This window comes from Periplaneta americana, chromosome 7, assembly GCF_040183065.1.
Source record: "Periplaneta americana isolate PAMFEO1 chromosome 7, P.americana_PAMFEO1_priV1, whole genome shotgun sequence".
Lineage (NCBI taxonomy): Eukaryota > Metazoa > Arthropoda > Insecta > Blattodea > Blattidae > Periplaneta > Periplaneta americana.
The window spans coordinates 169,083,592-169,099,164 of record NC_091123.1 but is presented as its reverse complement, the minus strand read 5'-3'; the positions used below and the strand labels follow the sequence as shown (position 1 = coordinate 169,099,164).

General features: G+C 37.3%; 1 protein-coding gene across 1 annotated transcript in view; it reads left to right on the top strand.

The window, feature by feature from the left end:
• The window catches only part of LOC138703701 (uncharacterized), a 101,764-nt gene that overhangs the window by 79,930 nt on the left and 6,261 nt on the right, over positions 1-15,573 (top strand). Inside the window, exons 10-12 of the mRNA XM_069831802.1 lie at positions 4,751-4,872; positions 7,306-7,408; positions 14,488-14,689. Of these exons, the coding sequence (XP_069687903.1) occupies positions 4,751-4,872; positions 7,306-7,408; positions 14,488-14,689 (427 nt within the window). The remainder of the gene's footprint in view (positions 1-4,750; positions 4,873-7,305; positions 7,409-14,487; positions 14,690-15,573) is intronic.

Sequence of the window (15,573 nt, the reverse complement as noted above, 5' to 3'; positions counted from 1 at the left end):
TTACCACCACCACCACTATCACCACCACTACCACCACCACCACTATCACCACCACTACCACCACCAACAACCCTATCACCACCCCACTACCACCAACACTACCAACACCACTATCACCAACAACACCACTATCACCACCAAGACTACTACCACCACCACTACCACCACCACCACCACTACCAACACAACCACCACTAACACAACCACTACCACCACCACCACTACCACCTCCACCAACACTACTATTACCAACACCACTACCACCACATCACCACCATCACCACCACTACCAACACCACCACCCCTACCACCACCACCATCACTATCACCACCACTACTACCACTACCACTACCACCAACACTACCACCACTACCACTATCACCACTACTACCTCCACCCCTACCACCACCACTACCAATACTACCACCATCACTACCACTATTACCAACACCAATAGGACCACCACTACCACTACCACCAACAATACCACCACCACCACTACTACCACCACTACCACCAAAACCAACACTACCACCACCACTACCACCACTACCACCACTACCACCACCACTACTACCAACACTACCACCAGCACTACCAACACCACTACCAGTACCACTACCACTACCACTACCAATACCACTACCAACACCACTACCACCACCACGACCAATACCACCACCACCATTACCACCAACACTACCACCATCACTACCACTACCACTACCACCACCATACCAGCACCACTATCACCACCTCTACCACCACCTCCCCTACCATCACCACCACTTCACCACCACTACCACTACCAGCACCACCACTACCAACACCACTACCACCACTACCACCAACACTACCACCACCACTATCACCTCTACTACCAACACTACTACCACCACCACTACCACCACCATCACAACCACCACCACTACCACCATCACCACCACCACTACTACCACCACTACCACTATCACCACCACCACCACCACTACCACTATCACCACCACTACCACTACTACCACCACCACTACCATCAACATTACCACCACCAACACTACCACAACCACTACCACTACCACCAGCACTACTATCACCATTACTACCAGCACCACCCCTACCAACACCACTACCATCACCATCACTACCACTACCACTACCACCACCACCACTATCACCACTACTACCACCACCACTACCACCACCACTACCATCACCACTACTACCACTTCCAATACTACCACCACCACGCCCACTACCACCACCACTACCACCACCACTACCACTACCACCACCACTACCATTACCACTACCATTACCACCACCACTATCACCACCACTACCACTACCACCACCACCACTACCATTACCACTACCATTACCACCACCACTATCACCACCACTACCACTACCACTACCACCACTACCAACACCACTACCACCACCACTACCACTACCACCACCATTACCAACACCACTACCACCAACACTACCACCTCCACCATCACTACCACTACCACTACCACCACAACCACTACCACCACCATATCATCACCACCACCATCTCTACCAACACCACCACCCCTATCACCTCCACTACCACTACCACCACCACTACCACCACCACCACTACCACCACCACCACCACCACCACCACTACCACCAACACTACCACCACCACCACTATCACTACTACTACCAACACCACCCCTACCACCAACACTACCAATACCACCACCATCACTACCACTACCACCACCACTATCACTACCACTACCAACACCACCAACACTACCACCACCACTACCAACGCAATCACCAGTACCACTACCACTACTACCACCACCACCACTACCAACACCACTACCACCACTACCACTACCACCACCACCACTACCAGAACACTACCACCACCACCATCACTACCACTACCACCACCACTATCACCACCACTACCAACACCACTACCACCAACACTACCACCACCACTACCACCACTACTACTACCACTACCACCACTATTACCACTACTACCACCACCACCCCTACCACCACTACCATCATCACTACCACCACCACTTCTACCACCACTACCACCACCACCACTACCACCACTACCATCATCACTACCACCACCACTTCTACCACCACTACCACCACCACTACCACCACTACCAACACCACCACTACCACCACCACCACCACTATCACCACTACCACTACCACCACTACCACCACCACTACTACCATCACTACCACCACTACCAACACCACTATCACCACCACTACCACCAACACTACCACCACCACTACCACCACTACTACCACTACCACCACTATTACCACTACTACCACCACCACCACTACCACCACCACTACCACTACCACCACCACCACTACCACCACCACTACCATCACCACTACCACCACCACCACCACTAACACCACTACCAACACCACCACTTCCACCACCATCACTACCACCACTACTACCACCACCACCACCACTACCACTACCACTATCACCACCACCTCCACTATCACCACCACTACCACTATCATCACCACCACCACCACCACCACTACCACCACCACCACCACCCCTACCACCAGTAGAAGTTGCTGCAGGTGTTACATTTGAGTTTGTATACGCCTGTGTGGTTGTATTTGTTTGTTTGTGTGTTGAGATGGTTTTGTAGAGTGTTGAGTTGAGATGTTTTCTACGAAGGACAGACAGGCAGATCGTTTCAAACACGTTACAAAGAACACATCACAGCCATAACAAAATTACAAAACACCTCCACTAATGCAGAACACATCACAAATGCTAACCACACCCACAGAGACATCAACACAGACATGGAAATACTACACATCCAACCAAAAAGCCTGAAACTAAACACACTAGAACATTATGAAATATACAGGCACACAAAAACACACCGCAACGAAATTCTCAACACACAACTCAACTTCAAAACATACACACTCTTTGACTCTACACTATACCACAGGAACATACCCTCACAGGAAACAGAACAAGTGGCGCCTAGACCAACAACGACCAGTTCTGAAGATGATCCATAAATAGGTCGAAACATGTAAACGAGGTACATTGAAATTTAACACAGGAAAGTCTTACCACAGTCTACTATATACAGTCGCGAAGCTCAATATGTAGTAAAAATGCAAACATGGGTAGTTGCCCACCACTAGGATCGCTACTATCGCCTCAGCATCGCAGATCTCTCTCCTAGCAGACGAAAAATATGTTACACTTTCGTTGTGTTCTTTTGGAAAAATTAACACCTTCCTTCCATTATTGAAATATTAAATGCATAAAGTTAATTTATTATTTTAATGAAGTATATTAAATTCCACCATAAACTCGAAGATACCTGCAAGAAATTTTATATATAATTTTTGTTTGTGCAAAACGAATTTAAATTTACTATAATAGCTTCACTCATTCAATATTATAGCGATAATTAACTATGAAATCAATAAATATTAATTTGCATTTCCCTTTACAATAATAATAATGGAAATATGAATTAATGGAGTAACTTACGTGTACCGGTACTTGTAGGCTTACGTAGGTAACAAAGTGGGATGAGGTTAAGCAATAATAATCATACCAGAATTGGAAATAAAACGTGATCAATAAATTTTATTGTAACAGACTTTTTCTACGTCTCTAGTAAAGCAACAAATAAAAATAACAAAATTAACAGCTATAAAATTAAAAACATATCCTTTGAAAAAAAGTAGGCCTAAGCAATAATAATCCCACCAGAAGAGAAAATAAAACGTGATCAATAAATTACATTAAAACAAACTTAATTTTTCTGTGTCTTTAGTAAAATAACACAAAAAAATAATAACAAAATTAATAGCTACAATTAAAAATATATCCCCTGAAAAAAAAAGTAGACCTAACCTTTATTTCTCTGGAAATTTAGCAGCCTAAGTGACAGAACTTTAACCGGTATCTAATGTCCTTTCGGTTAGACTGAAACATTTCATTGTGAAATTTAAGGATATAATGTATTCTAACAGTCACAAAGAACTTCAAAATTAAGAGTTTTGTTTTTGCACAGCATTCTTGTGGAAACCCAGGAACCTTTCTGAATCTTTCGGAAATCGGAAAAAGGATAACTCTGGCCTCTTTCTCTTACTGTTGCTACAATTTATAGCACTACAAACGTCTACTCCTTGTCCCATATTATTATTCCAATTATTATATTTTAGCCATGAACATTTTCATTACAACCAATAACGAACATTTCACAAGCATCAATGTGAAATACGCAACGATAGAAATACGACACAGTCGAAAGTCGACCATGGACAGTCTATTGTTTCTAGTTGCTATCCTCTTGGAGCGCTTTATCACGAGATTTGCAAAAAAACACCTCAAGCTTCGCGACTGTATATAGTAGACTGTGGTCTTACCATACATATTCCGAAGTGATACAGCGTTAAAAGTTGTGTAATCAAGATGTATAATGTATTGTTCCTAATTGAAAATATTTCTGATCTTATTTCAGTGACAGCTAAAGTTGATGTTAGTAAATAAATAAGCATTAACATTCAAGAATATAATGAAGCTCACAGATTGGAAATCAATAGATTACCTTAATATTACTGTAGGCAATTTTCATTTCTTCGCCATGCCAAATGAGTTTGGTGCATAATATTTGAGCTGCACACTTTTTTATAGACAATGATGATTTTCGTTTTAATTAACAGATAAAAGAAGTTGCTCCGCGTACATCAGAAGATCAGGAACAGTTCTGGAAGCATGATATTAAGATTGCCAGAGACTACAATAAGACATTCCAGGGTGAGAATGCAGATGACCTTCAAAACAGGTACGGAGTTCATCTTGAGATTTAAGTTCAATCAAGGCATCTGAACATTTAATTAAATGTTTTAAGAAACTGAATCTTTCGTTTCTAGTTTGAATGATAGTATAATAAAAAGAACAACTAAAGTAACTTTACTTGTAATAAAAAGAACACCTAAAAAACTTTACTTGTAATGAAAAGAACAACTAAAATAGCTATACTTAATAAAAAGAACTATGAAGTAACTTCAATTGTAATATAAAGAGCAACTAAAATAATTTTTATGTACCGGTACTTGTAATAAAAAGAACAACATAAAATAACTTATATGTACCTGTAATAAAAGAACAACAAAAATAACTTTTAGATACTTTTAATAAAAATCAACTAAAACAACTTTAAGTACTTGTAGTAAAAAGAACAATTAAAATAACTTGTAGGTATTTGTAATAAAAAAACAACTAAAATAACTTTAGGTACTTGTAATAAAAGAATAACTAAAATAAATAAAAAGAACAACTAAAATAACTTTAGGTACTTGTAATAAAAGAATAACTAAAATAAATAAAAAGAACAACTAAAATAACTTTAGGTACTTGTAATAAAAGAATAACTAAAATAAATAAAAAGAACATCAAAAATAAGTTAGGTACTTGTAATAAAAGAATAACTAAAATAAATAAAAAGAACAACTAAAATAACTTTAGGTACTTGTAATAAAAGAATAACTAAAAATAAATAAAAAGAACAACTAAAATAACTTTAGGTACTTGTAATAAAAGAATAACTAAAAATAAATAAAAAGAACAACTAAAATAACTTTAGGTACTTGTAATAAAAGAATAACTAAAAATAAATAAAAAGAACAACTAAAATAACTTTAGGTACTTGTAATAAAAGAATAACTAAAAATAAATAAAAAGAACAACTAAAATAACTTTAGGTACTTGTAATAAAAGAATAACTAAAAATAAATAAAAAGAACAACTAAAATAACTTTAGGTACTTGTAATAAAAGAATAACTAAAATAAATAAAAAGAACAACTAAAATAACTTTAGGTACTTGTAATAAAAGAATAACTAAAATAACTTTAGGTACTTGTAATAAAAGAATAACTAAAATAAATAAAAAGAACAACAAAAATAAGTTAGGTACTTGTAATAAAAGAATAACTAAAATAAATAAAAAGAACAACTAAAATAACTTTAGGTACTTGTAATAAAAGAATAACTAAAAATAAATAAAAGAACAACTAAAATAACTTTAGGTACTTGTAATAAAAGAATAACTAAAAATAAATAAAAAGAACAACTAAAATAACTTTAGGTACTTGTAATAAAAGAATAACTAAAAATAAATAAAAAGAACAACTAAAATAACTTTAGGTACTTGTAATAAAAGAATAACTAAAAATAAATAAAAAGAACAACTAAAATAACTTTAGGTACTTGTAATAAAAGAATAACTAAAATAAATAAAAATAACAACTAAAATAACTTTTAAATACTTGTAATAAAAAAACAACTAAAATTACATTACTCTTTCACTTTTAGGTACTTGTAATAAAATAACAACTAACTCCTTCCGGAATCACAGTTGTACAACCTGAAATGTAAAAGTTACAGACTTTAAAAATGTTGGAGTGTCATTGTGGATATGTTGTATAGCCTATTAAAAAATAATGTTATTGAGTTGTGCTTTGACATGGAAGCGAAATAGACGCTTGCAGAATATCTGTGTAACAGGACAAATTTAGTCTGAATTAGCAGAGTAAGATTTTTACATGATAAGAAATGGCCCTTAAATTTAATTCCTCTCATTCAGGGACAGAAATATTTTATATGCTGTAAATGTACGACATAGACACCTTGTTTTAATTTCCCTCCAAAGAAAGCGGCAGTAAAATGTTTATCTTTGACTGCCTCCGTGGTCTGTTGGTCAGCATGCTGGCTTCCAGGTCAGAAGGTCCCGGGTTCGATTCCCGGGCTCGGCTCTCGGTGAATTTTTCTTGAAGAAGAGGAATTCCTTGGGTGTCTAGAGTCTGGAAATTTGTATGATTGTGAGTGTGCCGGGTTAATATTAATTAACCAATCATCAAAAATATAAAAATACATCAGGACTGTCGCTGGGCAGTAACCTGAATACACGTTTCAGCGTCACATTGTTGACAAGTAACTCCATCTGTCAGCACAACCATAAAGCATCTAATAGATGCTATAGAGTTACCAACAACGAAGAAAAAAAAATGTTAATCTTTGAAAATTCTGCTGTGTTTTAATACTATAAACTTGAATCTGGTTGGTAACCACTCTGCTTTGTAATATTATGAATATTTTGTTTTAATTTATCAAATTGATGTTGTAGTAGCCATTTTATAGAAACAATACGATATAACAGAAATTAGACGAAAGTAGGATAGTACATGACATTAACAAGAAATGCAATTGCTCAACAGGCTGGCTGAAGAAATTGCCCGAACAAAGTTACAATCCGAAATGAATGGAATATCACCACCCATGTATTCCCAATTTCAAGGCTTGGGTCTTTCACCACCAGATGTAAGTATTTTACTCATTGTAGTGGCATAGTTCACATGACATGGTCTGAAGCAAAGGTATTATGGTGTTGTTATTTGAAAAGAGTGTAGGATGTACTTAGTATTCCGTTTTTCGTGAGTGGTCTGTATCGGTGACATGTTTATTCATGCAAAGAATAGCTTTTAGAAACGGAAATGTGGGTTAGAAAAGCGACTGATAAGGTTAGTGCGCTGATTCTGTATTGGAAAAATTCGGGATCAGTAATCAAGTTCGACAGTCTGTGTGGGAATTTAATAGTCTTGTCTTTCTAGCTTAGAAGCCAGATTTTCAATTAATTTATGCCTCCTCCTTGCACAAGAGCATTATTTCTCTGAGTTATCATAATTTTATAACACTGCAGTTTAAGAAATATTAAATTAATCAATAATAATTTAAGAGAGGCATTCACTGACATTCTCTAATTCCCTCATTGACTGACTCACTCCTGCATCGACTGACTCAGTCCCGCAATGACCGACTCAGTCCCGCACTGACTGACTCAGTCCCATAACGACCGACTCAGTCCCGCAACAACTCAGTCCCGCAACGACTCAGTCCTGCACTGACTGACTCAGTTCCGCAACAACTCAGTCCCGCACTGACTGACTCAGTCCCGCAACGACTCAGTCCTGCACTGACTGACTCAGTCCCGCAACAACTCAGTGCTGCACTGACTGACTCAGTCCCGCAATGATTGACTCAGTCCTGCAATGACTCAGTCCCGCACTGACTGACTCAGTCCCGCAATGACTGACTCAGTCTCACAACAACTCAGTCCTGCACTGACTGACTCAGTCCCGCAATGACCGACTCAGTCCCGCAACAACTCAGTCCTGCACTGACTGACTCAGTCCCACAATGACTGACTCAGTACCAAACTGATTAACTCAATCCCGCACCGACTGATTAATTTATTTTATGCTCTAAATCCCAATAAATCATTCTCTTGTAAATTGACATTCTGATCCTCTCCTCAAACTTTCTCATTCTCTTACTTTAGCTCATTCTCTCTCACAGCCCCTTTCTCATTGTCTTTCATTGTCTTGCTTTCTGTTTCTCACTCCATCTCTTACTTCGTCTCAATCACACACTGAGATGTACAATTTCGACACACACATTTTTAACCTTTTTCTGTTGCTGCCTTAGGTAGTCTACACATTCCTGTTATCTGAAAGGAATAATAAACAGTGTCATGAAAATGAAACACTTTCTCATATGTTTTACGGGTTTCGTAGTAATTCAGTTCCTTCATAACATCGGCTTACAAGCAATACACATTAAGTAAAAAATACTACCTTTGTGAAAAAGGCGTTTCGAAAGTTCTTAACAAAACTGAATACTCAAAATATTATTTTTAGTAAGATTTTTTCTTTATATGTATTTAATTCTCCAATTCTAAGTTTATACTCATACATTATGTAGGCCTACATTATATACTCCTTTTTCTCAGAAGTAATATTTTTGACTTAATGTGTTTTGCTTGTAAACCAACGATATTATCAGTGATATTCCTGTTTGTAGTTTATTTTCTTGAACTATCATTCTGAAGACATGCTTGGTTCTGCACTTAAAATAAGCTTTCTTTTGCTCATTGCATATAAAAATCTATAATCCCGAGAATTAAGAAATATCTCCATATAAATCGTAGAGTTTAAGATTGTGTGTATAGTAATGAATTTTGTGGAAACTTACATGAAGACAAGTAGCTTTTGTAGTCTTATATTAGAATCGTTTTCAATATTAGGCCTACTTTTCGTTTAGTAAATAGGCATTTAAATATGGCAGAAATGTTAAGGGACAGTATGATGAAATAATGGTGAAAATTAAAAAAAAAAAAACATTTATTCTGACCTTCTATTTAGACTGAGCTCAAAAAGATAATTCATTTATATACCCATGACTATGTTCAAGCTATTAAGCTAATATGAACTAAAAATTTTGAAAACTTTGTCGCAAGGAGCTTTTTTTTTAGTGATCTCAATATAAAATATATCTAAAAAAATATATAATTTCAAAACTATTAGCTCTAATGGTACCGAATTTCGTAAAGACGATAATATTGTAGGCATGTTTATGTAGTTTAATTTTTTTAAGAAAATTGTAGAAGTTTTAAAACTCACGTAAGTGACCCCTTAAACAGTATAAATATTTTGTACGAGATTGAAGCAATAACTTTTTAAAGAACACTTAACAGTAGCTCTGTTTACGAAAATATATTTCTCGCTTCACGTTTTATCCTTTTCGAAAAGTATCATATGTAGTATTTTGCACTCGGTGTGTTATAGTTTTTTTACCTCTGTTTCGCTAGTGAATAGAATAATTTGTGCAAAAGTCTTTGAACCATAAAATTGTTATATTATTAAATTTGATTTGGTGACGCATATATTTAGATAACAAATAGGCCTAATATTTTACAGAATAATAGTAATTTCGACATAACAAGTGATACGTTGATTTTTTATTATTTTTTTTTTTTTTTTTACATTTTCTATTGTATGACACAATTTTATTTAAATAATTTCAGTATATCTAGCAAAAAAAAAAAAAAAATATTGTCCATACAGTTTTTTTTTATCACATGATCTTTTAATAAGAGCGAAAATCGTGAGGAAATCGCTGGAACCCATTTGAATAAATAGTAATTTTGTTATTTTTTTTCTAAATAACCAATAAAAGTAAATCGATTAAACTTCATGTATACAATTTCCGGTTTAATTAATTCATTCGTATATACTGAAAATGAACAAAGTCCAGCCAGTATTTTTGAATAAAACATGTGCATAGACTGCTTGTTGAACAATGCTACTTTGGTAGGCCTACTATAGTTCTGAAAATTTGTCAGATTTTATACAGTATTTTCTCTTCATATTTCTTAGAATGAGGAAGTATAAACGAGATTCGAAATATTGTTGTACAATATAAATAACTTTTCTTCTTGTAAAATAAAATTGTATTGCAAAGAATTACTTTCAGAAACGTGTAACTTCATTGTTTCCAAATTTCTTTGTATTCGAATGGTTATGATTTAATAAATACGAAATTCAGGACCAAGACTACTGCGTTCCATAATTTATGTTAATCCGTGTTTGTTATTAGAGTCCGATTTTAAATTTCTAAAAAGGAAATACGTTGTGATTTGTAAAATTGCTGAAGCTCTTCAGATGAACACACTTTAATTAAGGATATTCTTATAAGAGTATTCATATACAGGGTGATTCAAACGTCCCGCGACATAGACAAACTCCGTTATAGTGCAGATAGCGCAAAAAAAGAAAAGAGGGAAAAGTTATTGGAAATAAGTAGTTGAGCTTGAATTTTAACGTAAAATACACTGCTGAGACTGTACACTATACTGGGTGTTAATTTCAAAGTGTGTCATGACGTCACTGTTGTGAGTCAGCAATTTGAAGCGAGTTTCAGCTTTTATGTCAGAGAAGTTGCCTATTAATCAAGGCGTTCAATCTGAACTTGAGAACGTGTACGGTATAACTTGAATGTCGTAGCAACAGATGGCGGTCTGTAAAGTCTGTGTGCTACCATAACCTCTTTCAAACTGCGTTTTGCGCGGGCAAGTCGTACGCAGGGTGTTTGTTATCATCGATTGCGTATGGCAACATTCCACAACAGAAATCAAAATGCTCCGTGTCCATATTGACCGTCCAAGTTAATGTCAACAAATACGTAAGTAATCGTCTTAACCCTCTCCCCATATCCCGACAGTAAGAAAAAAAAAACTCACTTCAGTACGTGTTTCCAAACAGTTCACATTCTTGCCACTACTGGCGTTACCGTACGTATCGGTAAGTAATCTTCAGAATGAACGCCGTACTTGCTAGGCAACTTCTCTCGCATTTAGGTAATACGCCTCTGCGGAAGTGTAGGAAGATTGAATTCTCTAGGCTCATCGGATAGCCACATGACGACATACAGCGAGCCATGACACATTTTGAACTGAACACCCAGTAGTCGTGTCGCTGTTATTCCCAGCGTGACTCCTCCCCTTTGCTTACGTCTTAGGAAGTGAAGGCTCTATAAAGTCTAGGTAGGTAGTATCGTTCGCCATTTTTGTTCTTTCGTTGCTGAGCTACCAGATGAGGAATCTATTTGCTTCACCGTTAAACATTATCATGTTGTAGTTCCTGTGATAATAAATCAAACGCATTGTAATTGAGCAAATAATTGAGTGGCAAATAACGTCCTCGTGTGATTTCTGCGAACGCCAACGAAAGAGCCAAAAGGGCAGGCGATTATATTAAGTGAAGGGTACACGGGAATAACGATCAAGGTCCATTTTAGAAAGTTTCGAGAAAACGAATTTTAAAGTTTAAGCACTTAATACTTTGTTATGTGTGTATTTAATAGAAATTGACGTAGTGGAATGTCAAGAACGATGATTTCTTATTACTAGCTAGACCACATGATAGTACTTCTTTTCCACTATAAGATAGCATTATTAACTCAATTTCGATGGACCTTGATCGTTTTTCCCGTGTACTCTTCAAGTATTTATCGAGCCTTAGGAAATTCATTACACCATCAATAGCGAATGACAAGACGCACACGTTTAAATGTAGTAACGTGATTGGCTGCCGGAAATAAGAGCGACGGGACTATAGTACGACATATCCACAATCTCAGTGCTGCCAAATTAGTGGCTTTTCCGCTAGTTGTAGCAGTTTTTGCATACGTACTATTTAACGCAGAAAAATAGTTGACATGCAGAGTTTAGCGGTTAATTAACTTTTCGCAGTGCAATTAAACATTTCTTTACGTTGATAGTATAAGAATTCAGAAGAGTTCCCTCAACTAGTATTGGCAACATTGTAAATTATCGTAATCATATGATAATTTGTCCAGTAAACTATGGTGATTGCGATAACATAAATGTCCCCTTTAAGGACGAAGCATGTGGCAACAGGGAATTCTTCGTTCACATTGAGACTCATACCAATGTACTTTCTCAACAGTAGCCCTACATCTACGTTGAAAATTCAAGCACGTTAGATTCAAAACTACACATAACCGATAACTTTCCCCTTTTTCCATTTTTCGCTATTTGGACTAATAATAGCTTTTGTCTATGTCGTCGGACTTTTGAATCATTCTGTATATCACATTTGTTTACAATGAAATGATCACAATTGAAACATCACGTAACGGATTTAATTTCTAGTTCCAGTATATTATGTTATATCATATTTAACAGTCTAAGGCCCGGTTGCAGAAACGCAAATCAAATCAGTCCCTGATCGCCAGTCAGTTGATGTCTGATTTATTTGATTGTTCGTTGCGTTGCACAAACGTGAATCTCCAATCAACTTGTCTCAATTTACTAATTGCTGATTTGGGAAAGAAATACATTTGACAACAGCGCTATTTAGCAACCACAGCCAATTTGATGCTCTTTAAAAGTCGCGAAACGAATGCATCAAGTGGGCGGTGACTAGGAAAACAAGTGAATGTTTTGCTGGTTTGTTGTTTTTTGTAGAAAGGAAACAGGCGGATTCTATTTGTATATAGACTACAATATAGTGAAAAAAAAAAAAAAAATGAAGCAAAAAGAAAAAAAAACGTGAGGGGTCTTCTGTTGTGGGATTTGCTAGGAGAGTCGACAAGAAATTGGAATATGCATAGCCTCCATAACCTAAAATAATTCCATTTCCCATCTCTCTGTTTACAAATGGAGCTCGTAACCTACTCATTAAAAATATTGTGTTGTCATGTGTAGAACCCTGCCAACGGGCTACAACATTCCAGAATTTCAATGATGGTGTAGACTACATATTGCCTGTATATTCACAGAAAAGAAACCTTTTCTATTTCGATAAAGTTCGGCATCATTTCAACCGGGTGATTGGACGGGGATGTGAGCAGTCTATACAACCAATATTAGGCTACTCTTGGAAATCCTGACATGGCTGAAAATTCTCTCTGGATTTCAAATCGTTCCCTGTTTGAAGTTTGGGGATTTACGAGACCCTGCCATAATAAAGCAATTTCATACGTAACATTCCTAACTACTCGGCAAATAGTTGATTTGTGGACCCTAACAAGATAACCCAAGACCATCTGAAAAATTCCAACAGCATGAAATCTCAGCATTATTAGAACTTGATTCATAGGAGAAAGTGAAAGGTTTCGATTTGTCTGTCTGCATATAGGCCTATTTGTTTCAATTTCTGAAAGTAACAAAACACACGAATCCTTACTTAACCTAAATCTTTGCTCAAATTCTCTGTCATTATATATAAAGACAATTCATGTCCATCACGGAAACGCCTTCTTCTTAATATTTTTTTTTTTTCATTCTAAAATTTCTTCATCAGAAGAATCCATTATGTCGAAAACAATATTGTTACGCTATAACTATTTACTATATAATTACAGTAACTGCATTACAAACAGAACAACATAAATAGCCTACTTGATCGATGATCAGTGACTTGACCAGCAAAAATCTGTTGATCAAATCTGATGGAAGACTGATCTCCGATCAAACACTGATTGTTCTTTCTGCAACAGAAATAGAACTGATGGCCAATCAAACCCTCCTTGATTGCCAATCATATTTTGATCGGTGTTTCTGCAACCGGGCATAAACATGAGAACAGGAAATACATAACATATTCATTATATATGAGGTCTCGCCTACCTCATTGAATATTACACGACTACTATGAAGTACTACTTCATACTAGTCGTGTAATATTCAATGAAGTAGGCGAGACCTCATATATAATGAATATGTGATGTATTAACTGTTAGCAGTTGTCACAAACTGAGGTTGAATATGGCCACAAAGTCATTTAAATATGCGCTCCTGCATGTATGACTTACATTGTCTAAAGTGCAGGTAGTAAGGCCGTAAAACATTACGAGAGGAGTTCGACCGGCACCGTGGATCGTGTCCCGGCATAGCTCAGTTGGAAAGAGCACTCAGCTGAGAGGTCCCGGGTTCGATTCCCGGTGCCGGAACGAATTTTTCTCGAATTAAATGATGATAACAGTAACCTGTAAATTGGTAAAAGTTGGGGAAGAAAATGCTTGTGTTCTCGTTACAGATGTTTACTCCAGGTTTTACTGGAGCATACCATAACCAGCGGACCTGGTCGCCCAGCACCACGAGAGCCAATCGTGAGAGGAAGGCGTCTCTGCAAGACTTGGAGAGGATGTACACCTCTCTTTCATCAGTCGGTCCTCAAGTGCCTCCCATCCCACAACATAGGAGACGCCGGCATTCAGGAGGAATGCCTTGGATAAGAGGTTTGCATGCATCCAATATTGTAGCAGAACTTCGAAAAATCACTTTTCAAACATTTATATATCTGGGATGTAGTCCAACAATTAAGTAAAAAGTGACCACCCGGATTCTGAGTGATTTCGCTTCCATCGTATTCCCTCAAAGTGAGTTCAAAGGCATAACGTCTATTCAGTTGTTGTTTTTCACGAGAAATGAGGGGTATTTTGATCGGTGTTCATTATAGATGCCTGTTGCTAGTAGCCAGAGTTGGGGTGTAGTCAATATATACTGCAGGGCTGTGCCTTCTGCAACTGGTACTGATGATTTTAATTTACTTCTTTTGTGGTTTATGGATGGACAGTATACAGGGTGTCTCAAAAATACGGGGCATAATTTCAGGTATGTATTTCCCACATGTAGACAATCAAAATAGTTCATTACAACATGTGTCCGGAAATGCTTCATTTCCGAGTTATGGCCTTCACAACATTGAAATTCACCGGAACGTTTTTCTTTCCGCAGTTCGTTGTCATTACAGAAGATGTTCAAAATGTCCACCTCCTGCTTGAATACAGACCTCACATCGATGTCTCATTGACCTGCGAACATGATCCCAAACTCCAGGAGTATTGCGTATGTCCTCAGAACATGCCACAATTTGATTCCGAAGGGATTCTAAATCAGGCACCGGAGACGAATAAACCAATGATTTTAAATGGCCCCACAAGTAGAAATCGAGAGGGTTCAGATCAGGTGAGCGTGGAGGCCAAGCAATTGGGCCACCTCTACCTATCCATCGATCAGGAAACCTTCGATCTAAGTACTGGCGAGCCGTACGACTGAAGTGTGCAGGAGCGCCATCATGCAAGAAGTGAATGTGTTGACGATTGATCAGTGGAGTGCCTGA